Source organism: Pelophylax lessonae (assembly GCF_965119305.1).
Source record: "Pelophylax lessonae genome assembly, chromosome: 4".
NCBI lineage: Eukaryota > Metazoa > Chordata > Amphibia > Anura > Ranidae > Pelophylax > Pelophylax lessonae.
This window is the reverse complement of record NC_138771.1, coordinates 417,518,061-417,543,964: the sequence shown is the minus strand read 5'-3', so window position 1 is coordinate 417,543,964 and position 25,904 is coordinate 417,518,061. Positions and strand designations below refer to the sequence as shown.

The following is a 25,904-nucleotide window of genomic DNA, read 5'->3' as shown; positions in this document are numbered from 1 at the left end:
GGTCCCCTGCAATAAAGGAAGGCTTGGGGAGCCTGTGGATCCTGTCTATCAGAAGGTCAGAGGCCGATACAGAAGACAGCAAGGCACGAAAGAGAGCCGTGACATACGGCAGTAGTTGGTCGGGTGGCACAGATTCTGGGATGCCCCTGATTTTTATATTGTTCCTTCTGGAACGGTCCTCCAGATCAGCTACTTTGGTTTTTAGCCATTGAATTTCATCTCTCTGGGTGTTAAAAGCTTCCACCATGTCATTAAAAGAGGATGTGTGAGTGGAAACTGCATGTTCCACGCTGTCCACCCTGGATCCCAAGGAATGTATTTCAGATTTAAACTGATGCATGCAGGACATCATGTCAGTGTGCATAGAGGTTTTTAGCATGAAAAGCATATCTTTTAGAACTGATACAGAGACAGGATGGTCCCCTGATGGAAAGGCAGCAAAGGGATCAGGTACAGTCTGAGAGACAGTCATTGCAGCAGAGGGAGATTGAGTAGCATGCATACCTGTATACTGCTGAGGCCTGTGTGGAGATACCATTCTGGGCTTATTCTTGGCCGAGCTCCTGGAAGAGGGTGACAAGGGGGGCGATGGTGGTGATGCAGAGTCTGAGGATGTCCCGCTGTCCGGGTTCGCCACCATTCTCACCGGAGGAGAGGGAGATGGCAGTGGATTCTGCAGGCCTGATGAGTGGTGCTCTGTGTGATGGCGCGGGCCGCCGCTGCCATGTTTCTGTAGCCCAGAACCTTGCTGGATGAAGAACCCTGCCAGCTTGTTCAGCTGACCGGGTCTTTCTTGCGGCGAGTCATTGCTTCCTCGGGAGCAGGGGGGCTTGCGGAGGTAGATGAAGGCGTCCGTAGATGGTCAGGGGGCCGTGGATGTGGTCAGTGTCCCAGATGGCTAGCGGGGCGGAGCTAGAAAGCCGCCATTCACTCCGCCGGAAGCCACGCCCCTCTGGTATAGCTTTCTAATCAAATACTGCTTAATGCTGAGATTTGCTCTTTCATGCACCTTTTGTAATCCTTCTCGTATTTATTTTGCAGTTTCACACTTACATATATGTGTAATTTGATCATTGTCTATGCTAAGAGAGATTGTGTTGTGAGCTTTTTTGGCTTTCTCTATCTGGTCATTTGAAGGGGGTTCTAGCCTGACCTCATTTATACAATGTAACGTACCTTTTCTTATTAGCAGGCTTTTCATCTTGAATTTCCAAAACTGGTACTTCTGGTTTGTCAGATTTGCAAATAAAAGCTTTGCTGCAGATGTGTTATTGGCCATTTTCTTTTGTTCTGTTGCAGTCTTCTTTCTGTTGCTGTATCTTGTACTTCTTTGCTTTTAGAAATTCTGTTTACCATGTAACCAATTTTGTCTAGAGCTTTTACCAATTCTGTCTAGAGTTTACCATAGAGCAGCTAAAAACATTTAAACACTGCCATCTACTGGCTGAAGAATATATGTGTAGTTGTACAAAAATACATTAACAGCATATTCCAACAGGATTTAACCCAGGTAAATGAGTAATTGTCAGTAAAATTACAAGTTGTAGAGAAAGAGCTGGAGGAATGTAAACATGCTGTAACATTGCTTTTGATAAAATGGCTGAAAAATCAAATCCCGCAAATCAAAACAATACATCCAAAATTAAGTTTGATACCAAAGAATATACTGTAAGCAAATATATACATGAGATGATTTAATGTGGTTGTAAATTATATATTTTTTATTTTTCTGAACATAATAAAGAGGTTTATACATACATGCTCTTCCCAATGGTTTTGAACCAAACCTCCTCTTCTAAGGGTTCCCCACCAGTGCTCTTAGCTCCTCTTTTCTGTGCACCCCATATGAAGCTAAAACTAAAGATGTTTTGAGAGAATTGTTGAAGGCATTATATGCCAACAAATGTATCCTTGTCATGGAAGTTTAGACAAATGAAGAATGAATGCTCATATGAGATAGGATAGTCAATTTAACAGAATATATAATAACTGGAAATCCAGGCTTTGAACATGGTGGTTTGCTTCACAGGGCAATGTTATTAGAAACATTTAATAGTGATATTTTATTAAGAGCAGGGAATTTATGGAGAAAATCAAATAGAGAGGCTGTAGGATTTGCAGCAAAATTGTTTAGGGCAGATGCTAAATGTAAACATCAGGAGATAAAAATGTAATCAAATAACCAAGGGACATTACCAGGTCAAGTACATGTGATTCTAATGTGCAAAACAAAGCTAACAAAAAAAATATGCAAAAATCCAAGACATGAATACCATTGTCTCAGTTAAAACAAGAACACAACCGTATGAAAATTAAATATTATAAAATTAAATTAGAGCATAATAAATTAATTGCATAAAATGCAAATCTTCATAAACAGTTGAGAAAATTACAGGGTGCCATAGGTAAAGAGAAAGAAAAAGATGGAGGTCCTTCAGAACTGTTTTTGAATGCAAATTACACCTCTATGGGAGTAGAGGTGAATTAGCATAGAACTGTAAAAATGGAAATAGTAGCTAATTGTTTTATCTTCAAACACAATGTTTAAGGACTCTACTACAAAGTAATTATTTTTGTGGAGAGTTTTTTGTCTTTCAGATCTGTTGAAGACAGGTGAATCTATACAGCCAGAAATACACTTTTGCAAGTAAATTACAGAAACATGAAAGGTCTGCATATTTTGCCCGAAAATTGTAACAGATAAACAAATGTTGTATTGGTCCAGTTAATTACAAGGATCTTCAGAATAATGGTTTCTCTTAATGTTCATCCAGCACTGGACTACACATTGTGACTTTATTCTTGCTTTTATTTTTCTTAAAACCAGAGAGAAACATTCAAACTTTATATTCATCATCATAAAATGTGTATATACTGTATGTAAAATATAATGTGAGATGCTACACAATGGCTATGCATAGCATAACTAACTGGGTGCCTGAGCAATTATACATAGAGGCTAAGACTGGGTAGGTTAGAAAATGACATTATGGGAGCTTTTCTCTAATATTTATAAGAGGGGTGAGTGGAATTTATCACTTCTGTCATGATTCAAAATTTTGTAAACCATTTGTTTATAATATGCTGAAGATTATGACATAATGATTTAAATAACTGTCTATCTTGATGATGAAGAGTTTTGAATGGATAAAATGAATGCCAAATTGACACTAATTAAACAATCTTATGGTCAGAGTCTATATGTACTGAATGTCCCGAGTAACTGTTCTATATATTGAAGGCAAGGTGGGGTGACAAAAGGCCTATAGCAAAGGCAAAAGCAAATCGCTTCTGGTAGATTTTATTTAATGATGGACATGTGATAAAGATTCCTGTGATAATTCCCTTTAAAGATGAACCCCTGAGCTTGGAGATGGAGAGGATCCTGGACATGTGGATTGGAGCTCCTAGAGCAGTGGCAACAAGCAGTACTTTCAGTTAGATGGTGAAAGGTGCCTCGTGTAACAAAGGCCAAACCCAGGACTAGACTGTGAGAACAGCTTGCTTTTATCCAATGCTCAATATTCTTGTGTGGACTGAAGATAACTTACAAGCAGTTATAAAGCCTAACAGCTAAATGAACCACTGATATTTGTCAAATCCTTTTGCTTATCATGGTCATATTTTTTTATAACTGTTCAATGGGTGAAGAGAGATGCAACCATTTTAAAAATAAATATTTATTTTATCTGAGCCATTGTGAAGCATTCATTACTTCATAAAGAATAATGTAAGCCTATCAAAGTAATATGTTCTTTAGGATTTGTGGATCAATTCCAATTAGAACCGATCCAAGTGGGGATTTATAGGATATGTAATTTTTTTATGTGTAGTATACAAGACATATATATTTATAAATATTTTATTATAGCTTTTTATGTGACAACACTGAAGAAATTACACTTTGCTACAATGTAAAGTAGTGAGTGTACAGCTTGTATAACAGTGTAAATTCGCTGTCCCCTCAAAATAACTCAACACATAGCCAATAATGTCTAAACCGCTGGCGACAAAAGTGCGTAAACCCTGAAAGGAAAATGTCCAAATTAGGTCCAGTTAGCCAATTCCCTCCAGGTGTGTTAAATTTGGTGTTATTGCTCTCACTCTCTCATACTGGTCACTGTAAGTTCAACATGGCACCTCATGGCAGAACTCATGGCAGAACTCATGGCAGAAATGTAGAAGAAATTGTTTCTCTACATAAAGATGGCCTAGGCCAGGGGTAATGAATTAAAATTCAAGGAGGTCCGGTTGCTAAAATTTTCTTTGGGCCGAGGTCCGAATCTCAAGTCTGTGCTATGACTCAGAAAGATTGTAATCACTGCATGTCTTATCAAAAAATGAGACGTACAATTTCCATAGCATTTCAACAATATACAGCTGCAAGAAAAAGTATGTGAACCCTTCGGAATGATATGGATTTCTGCACAAATTGGTCATAAAATGTGATCTGATCATCATCTAAGTCACAACAATAGACAATCACAGTCTGCTTAAACTAATAACACACAAAGAATGAAATGTTGCCATGTTTTTGTTGAACACACCATGTAAACATTCACAGTGCAGGTGTAAAAAGTATGTGAACCCCTAGACTAATGACATCTCCAAGAGCTAATTGGAGTGAGATGTCAGCCAACTGGAGTCCAATCAATGAGATGAGAGCTCTCAGAAGACCTATGATTAAGAATTGTTGACTTGCATAAAGCTGGAAAGGGATATAAAAGTATCTCCAAAGGCCTTGCTGTTCATCAGTCCACGGTAAGACACATTGTCTATATATGGAGAAAGTTCAGCACTGCTGCTACTCTCCCTAGGAGTGGCCGTCCTGTAAAGATGACTAGAAGAGCACAGCGCAGACTGCTCAATGAGGTGAAGAAGAATCCTAGAGTGTCAGGTAAAGACTTACAAAAGTCACTGGCAAATTCTAACATCCCTGTAAAACACTAAACAAGAATACATTTCATGGGAGGATACCACAGAGGAAGCCACTGCTGTTCAAACAAAACATTGATGCACGTTTACAGTTTGCACAAGAGCACCTGGATGTTCCACAGCAGTACTGGCAAAATATCCTGTGGACAGATGAAACCAAAGTTTAGTTGTTTGGAAGAAACACACAACACTATGTGTGGCGAAAAAGAGGCACAGCACACCAACATCAAAACCTCATCCCAACTGTGAAGTATGGTGGTGGGGGCATCATGGTTTGGGGCTGCTTTGCTGCATCAGGGCTTGGACGGATTGCTATCATTGAAGCTCAACAGAAGATGGGTGTTGCAACAGGACAATGACCCAAAGCATAGAAGTAAATCAACAACAAAATGGATTAAACAGAAGAAAATACGCCTTCTGAAGTGGCCCAGTCAGAGTCCTGACCTCAACACGATTGAGATGCTGTGGCATGACCTCAAGAAAGCGATTCACACCAGACATCCCAAGAATATTGCTGACCTTAAACAGTTCTTTAAAGAGGAATGGTCAAGAATTACTCCTGACCGTTGTGCACGTCTGATCTGCAACTACAGGAAACGTTTGGTTGAAGGTATTGCTGCCAAAGGAGGTTCAACCAGTTATTAAATCCAAGGGTTCACATACTTTTTCCACCTGCACTGTGAATGTTTACATGGTGTGTTAAATAAAAACATGGCAACATTTCATTCTTTGTGTGTTATTAGTTTAAGCAGACTGTAATTGTCTATTGTTGTGACTTAGATGATGATGATCAGATCACAATTTATGACCAATTTGTGCAGAAATCCATATCATTCCAAAGGGTTCACATACTTTTTCTTGCAGCTGTATTTTGTCAAGTTTCAGTTACGACATTAAACATGTGATCAGTTGGAACTAGGATAGCTTTGCATTTGCTCTTGTCTTTGTATGAATACAAGCAACTATCCTTAACAAAAACAACATGGAAATAAATCAATAACTCTTTTATAAAACCCATCCATTTTTCAAGTAAAATCAAATTGCACCTTCTAACTTAAACAAGGTGTCAATTTGAAAAAGTGCACAAACTATCCTCAGTTTTATTTTTAAATTTGTTACCACCCAAAAACCTTCCCTGTCTAATGAGAAAAATGGGCTTTTGATTGTCCTGCCAGTAGTTTGAATCTTGGCTTAAATTGAGTTTCTGCCATTCTCATGCACATGTGTAGGTGCTCATTGGTGAGCCTGGAACGATACTTGGTTTTAATAATGTTCATAGTGGAGAAAGCTGACTCACAGCTGTACGTAGATCCAAACATGGTCAAGATGTGTAGAGTTACCTTGATTAGACAAGAAAAATCAGTCTCAGGCACAGTCTGTAACCAGAAGTCAGCAAGATCAGTTCCTCCAAAGTGCTCTCTTAAGGCCCGTACACACGTACCGATCGTCAGCCGACAGAACGTCCTACAAATGTTCGCGGCTGGCGTGTTTGTTGTTTGTCTGTTGAAAAGTGCTCAAAACTTGCCCAGGACATTTGTCTGCCGACAGAAAATGACGTCACTACGTTCCACGCACGTTCGCCGCTACAAAAGAGGAAGTGAGTGTTTGGCCGTGACCCTTCTGGGCATCTCGCGCTGATTTCGGTAGCATTTGTTTGGTTGACGACATTTCGCTATTTTCCGAGACATCGTTCGAGAATTTATTATGGCGACCGTGAATTCGTCCGTTGCTGTCGTTAGTGTTGGAGTTTTGGCTCTGAGACGACGTACGAGCAATAGGAAGAAGAAGCGGACCTCCTGGACGAAAAATTGGTTGCTTAACCGTGATCAATTTTCTCATATGTCCTTGCTGAGGGAGCTCCAGGAAAATAATCCTGATGACTTCAGGAATTATTTGAGGATGACGGATCCCATCTTTTACCGTCTTCTTGCCCTGGTGTCCCCCTATATTCTGAAGCAGGATACTTGTATGCGGCTTGCAATTACTCCTGAGCAAAGGTTAATTGCGACGTTGAGGTATCTTGCAACAGGGAGAAGCCTGCAGGATCTGAAGTTCACCACAGGCATCTCCCCCCAAGCACTTGGAGTCATCATCCCTGAGACCTGCTCTGCCATCATCAAGGTCTTGCAGAAGGACTATATCAAGGTATGTTTGATTTTTTACATTACATGTATTAGTTGTTTCACCAGAATTATTAGGTTTTTGGATGTACAGCAATTGACACAGGCCATTATTTTGTAACTACCCTCTGTCCGCATGCACATAGTAGTAAAGATGTAGATTATCTTAACCATTTGTAAAATTACCCACTAACCACCCCAGAATTTTCTCCTATGTGTCCCTAAATGCATTGCCTGTTAACAGTATTTTTAATTTGGGTCATTTTATTACTTTTTCTCAAACAATTATTCCTTGGCCAATGTTTTATTACCTAGTTTATGATTTATCTAAAATACATCAGTCCATCCATTCCCACCTATGATTGTGTATGTTTATGTAATGATGTTAAAACCTTCACTGACCACAAGCCCTTATTGATGTATAAATGCCCAGTTTTACTTACCCATCCCCCACCCACATGCTAAATCTCAAAGTCAGCATATACCAAAGCTCAAGCTCTGAGGTCTTCAAACTACGGCCCTCCAGTTGTTCAGGAACTACAATTTCCATCATGCCTAGTCATGTCTGTGAATGTCATAGAATTACAAGGCCTCATGGGATGTGTAGTTCTGCAACAGCTGGAGGGCCATAGTTTGTAAATCTCTGCTCTAGCTGGTGAGTATAATGGGCCATACACACTATAAGATTGTCAGAACAATTTATCCTTCCGATTTACCTAAACCAAATAATATGAGGTCCAACAAACACTTTCAAATCCTATGCAATCTGGTAGGCCCTTGCACTACATAGAAAAGGTAAATCTGCAGGAAAAAGTCTTCAGAGAATCTTATAGTGTGTATGGCCCTTTACAATATAAGAACAATAGGAGGTTGAAAATAAATGTATGTATATGTTACATCCCCTAATCCAAACGTTTGCCTTCCTGTTGTTTATATTTTTAACAAGTTGCATAAGCATTTAACAGACAACTGTGTGTGTAATTAATAATGTGATGTGCTCAAGCACTAATTTTTCTTTATTTTTTGTTTCCCCACAGTTTCCTTCAAACGCAGAGCAATGGCTGGAGATTTCTGCTCAATTTCTGGAGAAGTAGAATTTTCCCAATTGTGGGGGTGCTATTGATGGGAAGCACGTCCGCATTGTCCCCCCTCCGAATTCCGGCACATTTTATTATAATTATAAAGGTTTTTTTAGTATAGTCATGCTAGCCATAGTTAATGCAAACTATGAGTTTATTTATTTGGATATTGGCAAAAATGGCCGCAATTCGGATGGGGGAGTTATTGAGCAGACGGAGTTCGCTCGTCGTCTAAAGAACGGCACTCTGAACCTGCCATCCAGGGAGCAAACTGTTGAGGGTATGAGCTTTGTGTTTATCGCAGATGATGCTTTTGCGCTTGGGGAGCATCTCATGAAGCCCTACCCTCAGAGGAACCTCACCCCCGACCAAAGGATTTACAACTACCGGTTGTCCAGAGCTCGCAGAGTTGTGGAGAATGCCTTCGGGATAATGGCCAACCGGTTCCGGATATTCCTGACGTCCATACACCTGGCACTGTACAAAGTGGATAATGTGGTCTTGTGTTGCTGCATTTTGCACAACTTCCTACGCAGGAATGTACACAATTATGTTTTGCAGCAACTGGATACAGACCCTGCTATGCCAGGTACAAGTGGAGAGGCCCAACCTCCAGACCAAGTGGAGTCCATGACGTCAATGCAAGTTGGACGGTCAGGATTGGCATCACACAGGGCCCGTCAGATCCGCCAGGAATATCTGGACTATTTCTTGGGGAGAGGAGCTGTGTCATGGCAGCAATCAATGTCACACACACATTAATGTTGTTAAAGATTTGACACACAAGATAAATGTTAGCGATCTATTATTTTAGAACACATTAAACAAAAATTGCTATAAATTTTCTGTATTGTGGATTCTAATCATTTGGGCACATATGGCCAACATAATTTTTGGTGTAAATCATGTGTTATATATGTGTGACTTTGGAAGGGTTAATACATTCATCATTGGGTTTCTTTGCTGTAGTCTCTCACCAGCTGATCCAAAGTGATGATGGCCATGTGTTATTTTTTAGCCAGTGGTGTAAATACAAGGGCCTTCTGCACCCCATAAAATTTCCACAAACCCTCTCACATTGAGAACTAGGTCACACCTAGTGATGTCGCGAACCTAAAATTCGCGGTTCGCGAACGGCGAACGCGAACATCGGCAAATGTTCGCGAACCGGCGAACCGGGCGAACCGCCATAGACTTCAATAGGCAGGCGAATTTTAAAACACACAGGGACTCTTTCTGGCCACAATAGTGATGGAAAAGTTGTTTCAAGGGGACTAACACCTGGACTGTGGCATGCCGGAGAGGGATCACGCAAAAAAAAGTTCTTAAAAATTATAATTTTTTGATAGAGAGCCAATTATTGGAAAAATTAAAAAAAAATAAAAATAAAAAATTTCTTTGGATTTAGCATCTGGGGGGTCTAAAAAGTGTACCTGTGAAGTTTCAGCTCTGTAGCATGTCCAGAACCCCTAAAAAACAGCATTTTTCTTATATTTTCAGGAATATGGCTTCTCTGCGGCTGGCTTTTTCTCTTGCAGGCATTTAGCGGGCATTTTTTTAGGCAGGCATGTCATTTTTTGTATTTAGTGTCTGGGGGGTCTAAAAAGTGTACCTGTCAATTTTCAGCTCTGTAGCATGTCCAGAACCCCTAAAAAACAGCATTTTTCTTATATTTTCAGGAATATGGCTTCTCTGCGGCTGGCTTTTTCTCTTGCAGGCATTTAGCGGGCATTTTTTTAGGCAGGCATGTCATTTTTTGTATTTAGTGTCTGGGGGGTCACAAAAGTGTACCTGTCAAGTTTCAGCTCTGTAGCATGTCCAGAACCCCTAAAAAACAGCATTTTTCTTATATTTTCAGGAATATGGCTTCTCTGCGGCTGGCTTTTTCTCTTGCAGGCATTTATCGGGCATTTTTTTAGGCAGGCATGTCATTTTTTGTATTTAGTGTCTGGGGGGTCACAAAAGTGTACCTGTCAAGTTTCAGCTCTGTAGCATGTCCAGAACCCCTAAAAAACAGCATTTTTCTTATATTTTCAGGAATATGGCTTCTCTGCGGCTGGCTTTTTCTCTTGCAGGCATTTATCGGGCATTTTTTTAGGCAGGCATGTCATTTTTTGTATTTAGTGTCTGGGGGGTCACAAAAGTGTACCTGTCAAGTTTCAGCTCTGTAGCATGTCCAGAACCCCTAAAAAACAGCATTTTTCTTATATTTTCAGGAATACGGCTTCTCTGCGGCTGTCTTTTTCTCTTGCAGGCATTTATCGGGCATTTTTTTAGGCAGGCATGTCATTTTTTGTATTTAGTGTCTGGGGGGTCACAAAAGTGTACCTGTCAAGTTTCAGCTCTGTAGCATGTCCAGAACCCCTAAAAAACAGCATTTTTCTTATATTTTCAGGAATACGGCTTCTCTGCGGCTGTCTTTTTCTCTTGCAGGCATTTATCGGGCATTTTTTTAGGCAGGCATGTCATTTTTTGTATTTAGTGTCTGGGGGGTCACAAAAGTGTACCTGTCAAGTTTCAGCTCTGTAGCATGTCCAGAACCCCTAAAAAACAGCATTTTTCTTATATTTTCAGGAATACGGCTTCTCTGCGGCTGTCTTTTTCTCTTGCAGGCATTTATCGGGCATTTTTTTAGGCAGGCATGTCATTTTTTGTATTTAGTGTCTGGGGGGTCACAAAAGTGTACCTGTCAAGTTTCAGCTCTGTAGCATGTCCAGAACCCCTAAAAAACAGCATTTTTCTTATATTTTCAGGAATACGGCTTCTCTGCGGCTGTCTTTTTCTCTTGCAGGCATTTATCGGGCATTTTTTTAGGCAGGCATGTCATTTTTTGTATTTAGTGTCTGGGGGGTCACAAAAGTGTACCTGTCAAGTTTCAGCTCTGTAGCATGTCCAGAACCCCTAAAAAACAGCATTTTTCTTATATTTTCAGGAATACGGCTTCTCTGCGGCTGTCTTTTTCTCTTGCAGGCATTTATCGGGCATTTTTTTAGGCAGGCATGTCATTTTTTGTATTTAGTGTCTGGGGGGTCACAAAAGTGTACCTGTCAAGTTTCAGCTCTGTAGCATGTCCAGAACCCCTAAAAAACAGCATTTTTCTTATATTTTCAGGAATACGGCTTCTCTGCGGCTGTCTTTTACTCTTGCAGGCATTTATCGGGCATTTTTTTAGGCAGGCATGTCATTTTTTGTATTTAGTGTCTGGAGGGTCACAAAAGTGTACCTGTCAAGTTTCAGCTCTGTAGCATGTCCAGAACCCCTAAAAAACAGCATTTTTCTTATATTTTCAGGAATACGGCTTCTCTGCGGCTGTCTTTTTCTCTTGCAGGCATTTATCAGGCATTTTTTTAGGCAGGCATGTCATTTTTTGTATTTAGTGTCTGGGGGGTCACAAAAGTGTACCTGTCAAGTTTCAGCTCTGTAGCATGTCCAGAACCCCTAAAAAACAGCATTTTTCTTATATTTTCAGGAATACGGCTTCTCTGCGGCTGTCTTTTTCTCTTGCAGGCATTTATCGGGCATTTTTTTAGGCAGGCATGTCATTTTTTGTATTTAGTGTCTGGGGGGTCTAAAAAGTGTACCTGTCAAGTTTCAGCTCTGTAGTATGTCCACAACCCAAAAAAAACAGCATTTTTCTTATGATTTTTAGTAGAAAACTAATGCAGTGTCTTTCCAGCTGTCTTTTTTTCTTTCTGGCAAGCTGAAATATGATATGCCAAGGCAAACATGCCTATCAGTTGAGCTATGACACAGACAACACTGCACACATGGGGAAATATGTAAAACAAAAAACAGGAAAAGGAAATTAGGTGACGGTCACAAAACATGATATTGTGATTGGCCAAATAAAAAGTCACCTCGCGATGAGGTCGCGCCAAAGTCGCGCTAAGTCGCGCCAAAGTCGCACTGGAAGCGACGCTACTTTAGTGGTAGCGGCAGTGTAAACCAGCACTAAAACATCCAGTGTGTGAATACGATCAGGTATGATGTTTTATCGGTCAAGTAGTGTAAGGGTTACGCCCGTCGCCCGCTTCACAGTGACAGACCAAACTCTGACAGACCAAACTCCCCGTTTAACAGTCAGTCAGTCCATTTGCACAACCGCAAACTCCCAATTTGCACAAGGTTGGATACCAAGCTAGCCATGTCCCGTTCCTTGTCCTCACTGACATCATTGAAGGTCTCTTCCTCCACCCAGCCACATACAACACCAAGGGTCCCCGAAAGGTGAGAACAAGCCCCCTGGGACGCCTGCTGTGGCTGGTATTCCACCTCCTCAAAGCCACCTTCCTCCTCTGACTTCTCTTCTTCAGACTCCTCTCTCTGCGTTGCCACAGGTCCAGCAATTGACAACGACAAGGCTGCTTCTGGTGGTGATGAGGACCACAACTCTTCCTCTTCATGCTCATCTACAGCCTGATCCAGTACTCTTCGCAGGGCACGCTCCAGAAAAAACGCATATGGGATGAGGTCGATGATGTTGCCTTGGGTTCGACTGACCACCAGGGTTGTCATCTCCGCAAAAGGACGCATGAGCCTACAGCCATTGTTCATGAGCATTCAGTAACGCGGCCAAAAAATACCCAGCTCCGCAGAAAGAATGAAAGAAAATGAATGTTTTTTTTTATGAAAAATTATCCTGCGGATCGCTTTTGGTCTGTACACAATGAAGCAACGACCTTATCATCTGGGGTGTGCCAACACAATCCTAGAGGTGATCGCTTCATTGTGATACGCAAGCCCCTTCACCACGACAAGGTAACGATCACGAAGGGGAATTGACACATGTATGTGCCTTTTTTTTTGTTTTTTGTTTTTTTGCAGCCACAGTGTAGCACCAGAGGCCAGAAAAATTAGGCATGTACACATGCATGAAAAAGTAGGTATTGTTGCAGCCGCTGCTGTAGCAGCGGCCTGAAAAATTGAGGTTTTAAGGCAGAAAGTGCACTAAAACATTGCTGCTTGAACCGTAGTTGGTGGCGGAGACGTCACGTAAGTCATCCGGCATGCAGAGAATGATTATATACAGCAGCGTGTGGACCATTTTTAGGCCAAGGCATCTCAGTCATCACCAGGCCTTTTTTAGTCAAATGCATCCCCCACTGTCAGTCCCTTCGGGATCCATGCCTCATTCATCTTAATAAACGTGAGGTAATCAAGACTTTTTTGACCTAGGCGACTTCTCTTCTCAGTGACAATACCTCCTGCTGCGCTGAAGGTCCTTTCTGACAGCACACTTGAAGCGGGGCAGGCCAGAAGTTCAATGGCAAACTGGGATAGCTCAGGCCACAGGTCAAGCCTGCACACCCAGTAGTCAAGGGGTTCATCGCTCCTCAGAGTGTCGATATCTGCAGTTAAGGCAAGGTAGTCTGCTACCTGTCGGTCGAGTCGTTCTCTGAGGGTGGACCCCGAAGGGCTGTGGCGATGCATAGGACTAAAAAAGCTCCGCATGTCCTCCATCAACAAGACGTCTGTAAAGCGTCCTGTCCTTGCCGGCGTGGTTGTGGTGGTAGGAGGAGGATTACTTTCACCTCTTCCCCTGTTGGATTCCCGTTGTGCTGTGACATCACCCTTATACGCTGTGTAGAGCATAGTTTTTAACTTATTTTGTAGCTGCTGCATCCTTTGCGACTGCCGGTAATTGGGTAACATGTCACAGACTTTCTGCTTATACCGGGGGTCTAGTAGCGTGGCCACCCAGTACAGGTCGTTCTCCTTCAGCCTTTTTATACGAGGGTCTCTCAACAGGCATGACAGCATGAAAGACCCCATTTGCACAAGGTTGGATGCCGAGCTACTCATGTCCAATTCCTCGTCCTCACTGATGTCATTGAAGGTGTGTTCTTCCCCCCAGCCACGTACAACACCACGGGTACCAGATAGGTGACAACGAGCACCCTGGGATGCCTGCTGTGGTTGGTGTTCCTCCTCCTCAAAGCCACATTCCTCCTCTGACTCCTCTTCCTCACACTCCTCTTCCAGTGTTGCCGCAGGTCCAGCAATCGATGGTAAGGCTGTTTCTGGTGGTGGTGATGGTGACCACAACTCTTCCTCTTCCTCTTCACGCTCATCTACGGCCTGATCCAGCACTCTTCGCAGGGCACGCTCCAGGAAAAAAACATATGGGATGATGTCGCTGATGGTGCCTTCAGTGCGACTCACTAGGTTTGTCACCTCCTCAAAAGGACGCATGAGCCTACAGGCATTGCGCATGAGCGTCCAGTAGCGTGGCAAAAAAATACCCAGCTCCACAGAGGCTGTCCTAGCACCCCGGTCATACAAATACTCGTTGACCGCTTTTTCTTGTTGGAGCAGGCGGTCGAACATTAGCAGTGTTGAATTCCAACGTGTCGGGCTGTCGCAAATCAAGCGCCTCACTGGCATGTTGTTTCGCCGCTGAATATCTGCAAAGTGCGCCATGGCCGTGTAGGAACGCCTGAAATGGCCACACACCTTCCTGGCCTGCTTGAGGACGTCCTGTAAGCCTGGGTACTTCTGCACAAAACGTTGCACAATCAGATTCAACACATGTGCCATGCACGGCACATGTGTCAACTTGCCCAAATTCAATGCCGCCAACAAATTGCTCCCGTTGTCACACACCACTTTGCCGATCTCCAGTTGGTGCGGGGTCAGCCACTGATCCACCTGTGCATTCAGGGCGGACAGTAGTGCTGGTCCGGTGTGACTCTCTGCTTTCAGGCAAGTCAACCCCAAGACAGCGTGACACTGTCGTATCCGGCATGTGGAATAGCCCCTGGGGAGCTGGGGGGGTGCAGTTGGTGTGGAGCAAGACGCAACAGCAGAAGAGGACTCAGCCGAGGAGGTTAGCAAAGAGGATGGAGTAGGAGGAGTAGAGGAGGTGGCAGCAGGCCTGCCTGCAAGTCGTGGCGGTGTCACCAACTCCTCTGCAGCAGAGCCACGCATTCCATGCTTGGCAGCCGCCAGCAGGTTTACCCAATGCGCAGTGTACGTTATATACCTGCCCTGACCGTGCTTTGCAGACCAGCTATCAGTGGTCAGATGGACCCTTGCCCCAACACTGTGTGCCAGACGTGACATGATTTCCTTTTCCACAATAGAGTACAGGTTGGGGATTGCCTTTTGTGAAAAATAATTTCGGCCGGGTACCTTCCACTGCGGTGTCCCAATAGCGACAAATTTTTTGAAGGCCTCAGACTCCACCAGCTTGTATGGTAAAAGCTGGCGGGCTAAGAGTTCCGACAAGCCAGCTGTCAGATGCCGGGCAAGGGGGTGACTCTGCGAGATTGGCTTTTTGCGCTCAAACATTTCCTTCACAGACACCTGACTGTGGGCAGGTGACGAGCAGGAACTGCTGAAGGTGAGAGGCGGAGGGGCGGGTTGTTGATAGGGGGCATGGAGGACAGCAGTGGTTGACGTGGCTGAAGATGCTGGACCAGGAGGAGGATGGTGGCTTTCAGTTTGTGTGCTGCTTTTACTCATGTGTTGATCCCATAGGCGTTTGTGATGTGAGATCATGTGCCTTCGCAAAGCAGTTGTACCTAGGTGGGTGTTGGACTTCCCACGACTCAGTTTCTTTTGGCACAGGTTACAAATGGCATCGCTGATATCAGAGGCAGACACACAAAAAAAATGCCACACTGCTGAGCTTTGCAAGGACGGCATTCTGGTGGTGGCAACAGCTTGCGTTGATTGGCGTGCTGTCTGGCTGACCCCGGGTGCCGAATCTACATGCTGTCTGACTGCGCCACTAGCTCCTTGCGATGACCTCCTCCCCCTGCTTCCAACTCGTCTCCTCCTCCTCTCTGTCTCCCCATCTGAACTTTCCCCCTCTTCTTCTGCTCTTCGAGCAGGCACCCAGGTGACATCCACAGACACATCGTCATCATCAGCCGCTTCACTTGACAACTCAGCAAAGGCAGCAGCAGCAGGTACAACATCATCATCATCACAATGTACGTCCATGTGTATAATGCTGCCTGACTGAGACATATCCCCGTTATCTACATCCTCTGGCACTAATAGTTGCGCATCACTTATTTCTTCAAACTGATGTGAAAATAACTCCTCTGACGGATCAAGTGAAGCGGCTGTGGTGCTAGTGTTGGTGGTGGTGCCGGCGGGCTGGCGAGTGGTAAATTGAGAGGTGCCCGAAGCTGAGCTGGAGGAGGATGGTGCATTAAGGTTCCGAGCGGAAGCTGTAGACGATTGGGTGTCCTGTGTAAGCCAGTCAACTATGGCCTCAGAATTTTTTGAGTTCAGGGGCTGTGGTGGCCTCTGAACACTGGGCATTATTCTAGAGCCTAAGGAAATCACAGCACCACGACCACGACGGCCCTTGCGGGGTGGCCTGCCTCTGCCTGTCATTTTTTTTTTAATGTGTTGTTACTGTTGTACTATGAGTGCAAGCTGCTGTGCCACCTTATATATCAGTGGTGGGTGGGCAGTGGCACAGTACACTCTCTGTGGACCTGACAGCAGTCACTGGCACCCAGGCAACTGCAATTTAAAAAATATATATATTTTTTTTTACTTTGCAAGCTGCTGTGCCACCTTATATATCAGTGGTGGGTGGGCAGTGGCACAGTACACTCTCTGTGGACCTGACAGCAGTCACTGGCACCCAGACAACTGCAATTTAAAAAATATATATATATTTTTTTACTTTGCAAGCTGCTGTGCCACCTTATATATCAGTGGTGGGTGGGCAGTGGCACATTACACTCTCTGTGGACCTGACAGCAGTCACTGGCACCCAGGCAACTGCAATTTAAAAATATATATATATATTTTTTACTTTGCAAGCTGCTGTGCCACCTTATATATCAGTGGTGGGTGGGCAGTGGCACAGTACACTCTCTGTGGACCTGACAGCAGTCACTGGCACCCAGGCAACTGCAATTTAAAAAAATATATATATTTTTTTTACTTTGCAAGCTGCTGTGCCACCTTATATATCAGTGGTGGGTGGGCAGTGGCACAGTACACTCTCTGTGGACCTGACAGCAGTCACTGGCACCCAGGCAACTGCAATTTAAAAAAATATATATTTTTTTTTTACTTTGCAAGCTGCTGTGCCACCTTATATATCAGTGGTGGGTGGGCACACAGTGGCACTGCAGTGGGCACAGTACACTCTGTGGACCTGACAGTCACTGGCAGCCCAGGCAACTGCAATAATAAAAAATATTTTTTTTTTCAATTTATTGCAACAAGATGCTGTGCCAACGTATATATATCAGTGGTGGGCAGTGCACTGCAGTGGGTACAGTGCACTCTGTGGACCTGACACAGCACTCACTGCAATTATGACAGAGAAAAAAAAAATATTTTTTAAAATGCCAGGTACTGTGCCTGTGCCACCCGAAATGAGTGTGGTGTGCACACAGTACAGTCTGTGGTAGGTCTGTGGCCTCTCACACACAGCGGGCAGGCAACTGCAGTGTACAATAGATATATATATATATATATATATATATAAAGAAAAAAATCTATTACCTTACCAGCCCTTGAAAGGGCTTTTGGGGACACTATATATATATATATATGTATATATATATAAATAAAAAAATCCTCAATTACCAGCCCTTAAAAGGGCTTTTGGGGACACTAGATAGATATAGATATATATATATATATGAAGAAACAACTCAATTACCAGCCCTTAAAAGGGCTTTTGGGGACGCTAGGTATATATATATATATATATATAAAAAAAAAAAAAACCACAAATACCAGCCCTTAGAAGGGCTTTTTGGGGTGCTGATATTACAGCAGTAGTGGACCAAGAACACTGCAAGACCAGGAACACTGACTAACTGTCCCTAGCTTAACAGCAGCAGCAGCAGCAGCAGCAGCAGCTCTCCCTACTCTCACTACACACACTGCTTCAGAATGATCTAAGATGGATGCTGCCCTTGCTTATTTATAGGAGGTGGGAGGGTGTGGGAGGGAGGTACGCTGATTGGCTGGAAATGTGTCTGCTGACTGTAAAGTTCAGGGTCAAAGTTTGCCTCAATGATGTCTTATGGGGGGCGGACCGAACATCGCATATGTTCGCCGGCAGCGGCGAACGCGAACATGCTAAGTTCGCCGGGAACTGTTCGCCGGCGAACAGTTCTATACATCTCTAGTCACACCCAAGGTTCATCTAATGTCATCTTACATTGGTGGTCATTGTCCAGAAGGTGCCCATACTATATATTTCATATAATACATTAGGGTATTAACAACGTACCTACACCTGTTATGTTGTGTTCGTTTATGACATCCTTCTCACTGCCCACCAATGTTAGGATATTTCAGTGTTATGTGAAACTTGATCATTGTTCATCTCAAAGTGTTATATATATATAGGTAATGGAAAGTGAACTAGAGCAACGAACAAGCAATACACTATAGATTACACTGATCTCCCTACACTGATTGCTACTGGCAATATCAATGCCATATTGAATCCTAGGACTGCTAGTACCTTGAGTGTTGAGTCACACTTATGCGATGTGGGAAGTCTGCGACTTTGCAGCCTTCCAGCATTGCATAAGGGTGACCCGCCACTTACTTTTTGCACAGGATTGTATTCCACAAGTGTTTAGCACTGTGCGATCCAATCCAGATACATCCGAAATAAAGGGTCATGTGCGACTTGTATGCGCGTTCATTGCGAATGTAGCCATACAAAGTGTATATGTCTCAATTCACACTGCACATCTGATGGCATGTAATATCGTAGCGCACTGCTCCTTTATTACATGCGATCAGATGTTCATGCGAAAATCATCTATACATTTTGTATGGCTCAATTCGCACTGCAATCGCACAAAAGTCGCACATGATGCATTTATTCAGCCGCATCAGGATAGGATCGCACAGTCGTTCAAACTTGTGTGATCCGATCCTGTGTGAAATGTCAGATCGCACTGTGATATGCGTTAAAACTGGGGTTATCTTTAACATTTCATTGACACCTCCAGCAACTCGCATATGGCAGTGTCCAAAATGCTTTCATTAACATGTAAATATGGGAATAGGCCAGCCATCATACATTTAGTGCTTCTTTACACAGCTTTAGACCTCGACCCCCCAACGAAAGTCTAATAAAGAATTGAACACACATTGTTGAAAGTAAAAATGTTTTAGTATCAAACATTCACAGGGTTAGGGTTAGGGTTAGGGTGTTGTAAAGTGCTTTTCCCAAACTTGGGTACACTCTTTAACATCTGAGTGTCATAAAACTGGCATAAAAGATTATATAAAATTTTGAACATCAGGAACATCCCGATACAAACATTAAAAACTTTTAAAAATGTTTTTTTAGAATTTGCCAAGCATGTCCACAAAATCACGCATTTTGGTTTGCAATGCCGTTGCAGTCTCCTTTATTTGCTCTAGGTCTGAGCAGCATTGAAGAGCCTCACGGGTCAATTTGGCCAAAGTGCAACTATGTAATACATGATCTGGAAAATAAAATACAACGGAGTCAATGTGAATCACCTACATGAGGTCATAATAGAGAAACATTTGGTGTGCAGGTAATCTTAAAATCCTCTCGAGTTAATACCTACCCTGTTCTTATGCTCTTTTGCCCTAGGCTCTTCTTCTTCCTCCTGTCCTCCTCCAATGCTGTTGCTGATGATTCTGACGGTCTCCTGAGCTTACTATATATTCATTAGGGGTGTGAACGCATGATGACATCATTGTGAGGGCATGGTCGTAATGTATATATATTAAGATGCAGAGACCAGAGACGGGCAGAATGCACGGCAACAGCATCGGAGGAGGACAGGAGGAAGAAGAAGAGCCTAGGGCAAAAGAGCAGACAACATAAGAGCAGAAGATTGGACAGCAGAAGACTGGAGAGGAGAAGATCCAAAGAGCAGAGTGGAGAAGACCGGATGAAGATCTTTAAGAACATTTCATAAACGTCTCCTGTTGTTATTCACATACACTTCCATTTATGTGGTTAATGTGTAGGGGTACTATGTACCCCATACCCATTCACATAGTGATTGGGGTCTGGGATCTGGGGGCCACCCTTTGTTAAAGGTTGCTTCCAAAGTCCTAGGAACCCCCTGGCCGCATGACCCCCAAAAACCACCAGACAGGGTTGTGGGGATGAGGCCCTTGTCCTCCTCTACATGGGAGCAAGGTGCTTTTGGGTGTGCGGTGCAGAGGCCCCCTGGCCCAAAGCAATAAAACCCCCCCATGTTGAGGGCATGTGTCCTGCTGTGGTCCAGGGGGTGTTTGGTCCGCTTGCTCGTTCTCTTTCCTGGCCTGACAAGCTGCATGCTTGGATAAGGGTCTGGTAGGGGTTTTGGGGGTAACCCACGCTGTCTTTTTGTTGTGGGCATAGCCTCAAACTCAATACCACACACCAAAGGCCTGGTTGTGAACTTGGGGGGGGACACCCACGGTGGGTTATTCAATTTGTCTGTGTAGTTCCCCCTCAAAAATCTTCACAGCGCAAGTGGCCACGCAAGTCAGAGCATCCTGATCCGACTTACGGTGCCACTTCCATTCAAATAAAGAGGCTCCCATAGGGAACTAGTGTTGACAATTGGAGGCTACAAATAACACTGATAAAAATCATTATGAAAAAACCTACGTGGGCACACAACTGGCTCTCTGACACTTGGTCCTGGATCCTCCACAGTTTCGGAAGTGGCTTCCATGCTGCTTGCCAAGTTGCCAGGAGATCGGGGTTCTGACATGGCTGGGGATGCCACATCCTGGCATGACGCAACATCTGCAATGTAAATTTGTAAGGGAATACAAGAATATAAGGTTAAACAATCATTGCAAATACACATATTTCTATGATCCCACTACACAAAAATCTGTGCCTACCAACCTTCTTGTTGCTCTGGTGTCTGGTCACTTGTTGGCTCCACCAGGATTATTTCCGGAATAATGTCTTCATCTACATAATACAAAAAAGTTGCCATATCATAAAAGTCACAAGAGGTACATTTGTTAGGACATGGTGCCCTGCTTGATAGCTCTTTTAGTAACAAATATGAAGACGTGTACATGGTTATCTACGAAAAATATGGTACATTAATGTTTGACTGTGCATAGGAACCAATTACCTTTAGTGGAATCTGTGCCACCATCTGGGCCCATGTCCTCATCTTCTTCCACAACTGCCGATGGAGCTGCCAAACCTCTCCTCCTCCTTTCCCATAGTTTGGCACGGAGTTTTCGTTTTTCTCCTATTTAAAGGTTTGATTAATAATCTGTGATTAATAGGAATGTTTGCAGAGAAGATTCGTGCAGGAAAGAACGTTCGTTGCAACACAATACATATATTTTTAACTTTGGCTTCCTGACTTTTAATGTCATATACTAAAACATCAACAATAGATCGATCTAATCACGACATGACAACTAAAATGAGTAATCTAACTTTTTACATAGACATCATAATCTAGACATGTTAATACAACATACACAAAATTATAAAAAACATATTGCATGTTTAAAAAAATAAATAAAAAATAAAACTTACTTTTTTTCAAAATCCGATGGATTTGGCCCAGCTGATCCTGCTCACGGTGTTTCAGGTCAGACCACCGTTTCCTAATTTGATCTTTCGATCGCTCCACACCGAATTTTTTTAGCAAACAGGCCACCACCTTATCCATGATGCCATCTTTCCTGGCATTGGGCCGGTCGTAATTTGCCAACTTGCCATCATAGTCCATTTTTTCTAAAATGGAGACCATCTCCACCATTTCTGGCTTTGTCATGGGTGTAGCCCTTGATTTTCTGGTGGCCCAATCACTTCGGCCCCCACTTGATGAACTCTGAGATCTTTCAGACATTCTTCTTGATTAAAAGATTGTTCCACTGCTTCAGGTGTGTGTGTCGCATGTAGGCCTGATCTTCAGCACGTACACACCCCTGCACAAGCCCGCCACTGGAGGAGGAGATGACGCATGGGCTGTATTTAGAGGACGCCAGATCTTTCGGCCGACGATTCGCTAGCGGACATATCGAGGGTTGGAGCACGATCGAACGGCGAATCACGACTTTTCCCCACAAACAAAGGTACGACTATTTTAATAGAAAGTGTGTGTTTTGGGCCCTATACAGCTTTTACTATGAATATCTTTATTATGTCCCAAAATACATGCTATTTTAATATGTTTTGTGTTGTGTTGTGTCTTGCAGGCATATACTGTCATGCAAAATGGTGGACAATTACACCACACACAACTTTCTCATCAGTTTCATTGATGAGTTCAGGCAACTGCCCTGTTTGTGGAAAGTCAAGTCGGCAGAATATAAAAATAAGAAACTAAAACAACAGGCCATTGAACACCTAGTGGCCTTCTACAAGCCCATCTGTCCTGGGGCAAATGTGGAGTATGTACGGCGAAAAATTGACAGCATTCGCAGTGCCTACAGGCGGGAGGTTAAGAAAATTGAGGATACCACCAAGTCTGGAGCAGGTGCACAGAATGTACATGTACCACGGCTGTGGTACTTTGATAACCTGCGATTCCTGGCAGACACCTTGGAATCGAGGCCATCCATCTCAACACTGCCTTCGACTTCGGCAGAGGGCTCAGTGTCAGTTGATCCAAGCCAGGATGAAGATATCCTGGAGGAGAGTTTTACTCAGGTATGGCATTTCACTATATATTGTCTGCTAAAATTTAATCATGTAACAAAATTTTAAGCTAAAGCATAATTGACCCTTTATGTAAACTGGCATAGCAAGGGGTTGGCATGACAGGCAACCGCCAGGGGCGCAGGCCAAGGGGGGTGGGTCGCAAAAACATTGGCATTGTTTTAATGATTTTTTGAACAATCCACTCAGCCTGCACACCCCAGAACCCCCAGTTTGCAGGCGGATTCATGCAGGTGTAAAACATTGAGAGCTGCTTCATGCAGGTGTAAAACATTGAGAGCAGCTGAGCCAAAAGACCAGGAGACTGAGACTGCCTCTCACTGCATCCCCAGCACACCTCTGGTCTTACAAACACTGCTGCATCCCCAGCACACCTCTGGTCCTAACAAACACTGCTGTAGCCTCAGCATTCCTCCGGCTCAACCTTTTTTAAAACAAAACTAACAAACTAACAGCTCCTGCAAATTATACATCCATCCTTGCTTCCATGTCTCTGGTCTCTCACTGTGGGTCAGCAAGGCAGGTGGCTCCCTTATTCATGTTTTCCTGCAACGCTTCACCCTTAATGAAGCCCTCTGCAAGTTCAGGCCCCTCTCTCTCTGCAACCCCCTTCCTCTCTCTCTCACACCACCTCTTTCTCTCCCTCTCTCTATCTCTCACCCCTCTCTTTCTTGTTTTTCACACCTGAGACAATGATTGCCCACTAGAGAGCTCTACACTGGGCAAACAAGGGACAAATGAAAAACATTTAATGCCCTTTTATATTTTTTTTTGGGGGGGGTTACATTTTTACATTGATCTTGGGGGGGGGGGTTGTTGCCAAATACAGCTCCTCAACAAGGGCACTGGAGACCCTAGATACGCCACTGTATATAAAGTCTGCTATTTGTTCACAATAATATAACAAACATGCATTTTTATATACGCTATAACATTTTAAACAATTGTTCATTTCATCAACAGGGAAGTGTCACTGAGGAGGAGGCAGGTTGCAGCCAGGAGCCTGGGGAGCCTGCGGAGCCTGATGAACTCTTTCCACCACCACCTCCTCCTGCCAAAAGGAGGCAAAAGAGGAAACACATCGACGACATCACCAATGAATTTATACAGGAGGCCACCATAGCCCTACGTCACAAACCGGAGGCCAATGAGTCCTTCGGCAACATGACGGGCAAAATTTTATATAAGGTGGACCTCAGGCAGTGTCAGTATGCCAGAAAAATTATTCTGGATGTGCTGCAAAACGCTGAAAACGGCATCCTTAATGAGCACAGCCATGCATGCCAGGAGCACCCATGCCCTCCACCTCCACCTCCACAACAGCCACCACCTCGCCAAATGCCACATGGCCAGTGGCAATATGGCCAGCAGAATCCAAACCTGCCCTCATGGCAGCCTGATTATAGCTATCACCAACTTTAATTTTTGTAACCCCCTATTATTTATTTTACCCCTGTTTGGCAGTTTCTAATTTAATTTAGTCCAAATGGACCTTTTTTATGTTTTTTTTTTTTATACGGAGAGCATTGATGTTTTCATTTGTTTTTTCAGAGATCCAAAAAATAAAGAAAATTGTAACTAAAAAATGGCCTATCTGAATTTGTTAACATGTTTAATATTGTGCATAACCTGAAAAATATGTTTTATACATTAATTCATAAAAGAATAAAGGGTCATATCAATAGTTAGATCTTTGCTGTTAAAAAAAAAAAAAAATGGTGAAGAGTTCAAATTATTTAATTATAAAATTTGATAGAACAGATAGAATATACAAACATTATCTTCATCATAACAGAACACATGCCTTTTTATTAGAAAAGTATGGCATTATGAGCAGCATCTTCCTTCTTCTCACATTTATCAAGATGAGCATGTGCTCCGCATTTCACCTATTTCTTGGACTGCCGCCAGCCGAAAGTTCTTTCTGGATAAAATGTTGAGTTTACTAGAGAAAATTCTTCCGGGACCTCATTTGGTTTGATCATGTGTGTTGGGATTTGTAGCTGTGTGTCGGCTGATTTCTGTACTGACTGGCGAACAATCTGCCGTTCTGGTGTCGGCATACAAAAATTTCAATGCTTGCAAGACAGATTCTTGTCCACAGAATGTGCGCTGACAGCTGTCGGAGGCACCATACTAACAAGCGTACAATCGGCAGATCTTTCGTCCGCCGACGTTTGTATGCTGACGATCGGTACGTGTGTACGGGCCTTTAGTGCAACATTTGTTTGCAGATCAATAAGTTCTTTCTGTAGAGATCCCTCATGTGCCCACTTGAAGGTCTGCATCACCTCCTTTGAAAACACTCTGACATCTTAAATGAGGAATGGATTGTGGATGAGCAGGAGGATCTGCTGTCCAAGACTGAAGCTGTCAAACCTTTTACTGAAGTTTCCAATTAGTTTATCTATGAAATCAACAAAAAGAGATACATCTCTCTTTCCTTGAATCTGTTCTTTCACCTTTTTAAATCTGAAGCTTTAAATTTAGTTCATTAATGTGTGATGTTATGTCCATTAGGAAAGCAATATTATCCATTGTGCTCTCATCTTGTAAAAACAGAGTAAACAGTTTTGCTTTCTGGCTTTTGAGTTGTACTAAGAAAGCTGCTTCTTCAGTTCGAGTGGACCAAAAGCTTTCCAATACACTGCCTTTACTCAACCACCTAACATTGTTGTGAAGTAAAAGGTCATTTGCATTTGCCTCAACTTCTTTAAGAAACTCTCTAATGCCCCGTACACACGTGCTGATCGTCGGCCGAACGATCGGCCGTCTTTTGTCCCCGGGCTGTCGTGTCTGTTGAAAAGTGCAAAAGACTGCACAAGAATTTTGTCCGCCGACTACAGCCGACTGCAGAAGGGATGTCGTGAGATGGTTAACTTTCCCTGTGTTTTTTCTTTTCTGAGCATGCCCAGTCTTGCAAATCTGCTGTCTGTCGGCCGAATTCTGTATTGACTGGCGAACAATCGGCCACTCTGGTGTCGGCATACAAAAATTATAATGCTTGCACGACAGATTCTTTTCGGCCGAAAGTGCGCTGTCGGCTGTCGGAAGCATCATACTAACAAGCCTACAATCGGCCGATCGGTCGTCGGCTGAAGCTTTTCGGCCGACAATCTGCACGTGTGTACGGGCCTTTAGTAAATGATGTTG

General features: G+C 43.3%; 1 protein-coding gene across 1 annotated transcript; it reads left to right on the top strand.

Annotated features, from left to right (window-relative positions):
• Positions 1–1,596: 1,596 nt before the first annotated feature.
• On the top strand, positions 1,597–25,318 carry LOC309554607 (uncharacterized protein; the record flags this gene model as incomplete). Its single annotated transcript, XM_082256328.1, has 3 exons — positions 1,597–1,668; positions 8,150–8,723; positions 25,272–25,318. The coding sequence occupies 3 exons, from the start codon at positions 1,597–1,599 to the stop codon at positions 25,316–25,318; spliced, it is 693 nt and encodes a 230-aa protein (XP_082112454.1).
• Between the last annotated feature and the right edge of the window lie 586 nt (positions 25,319–25,904).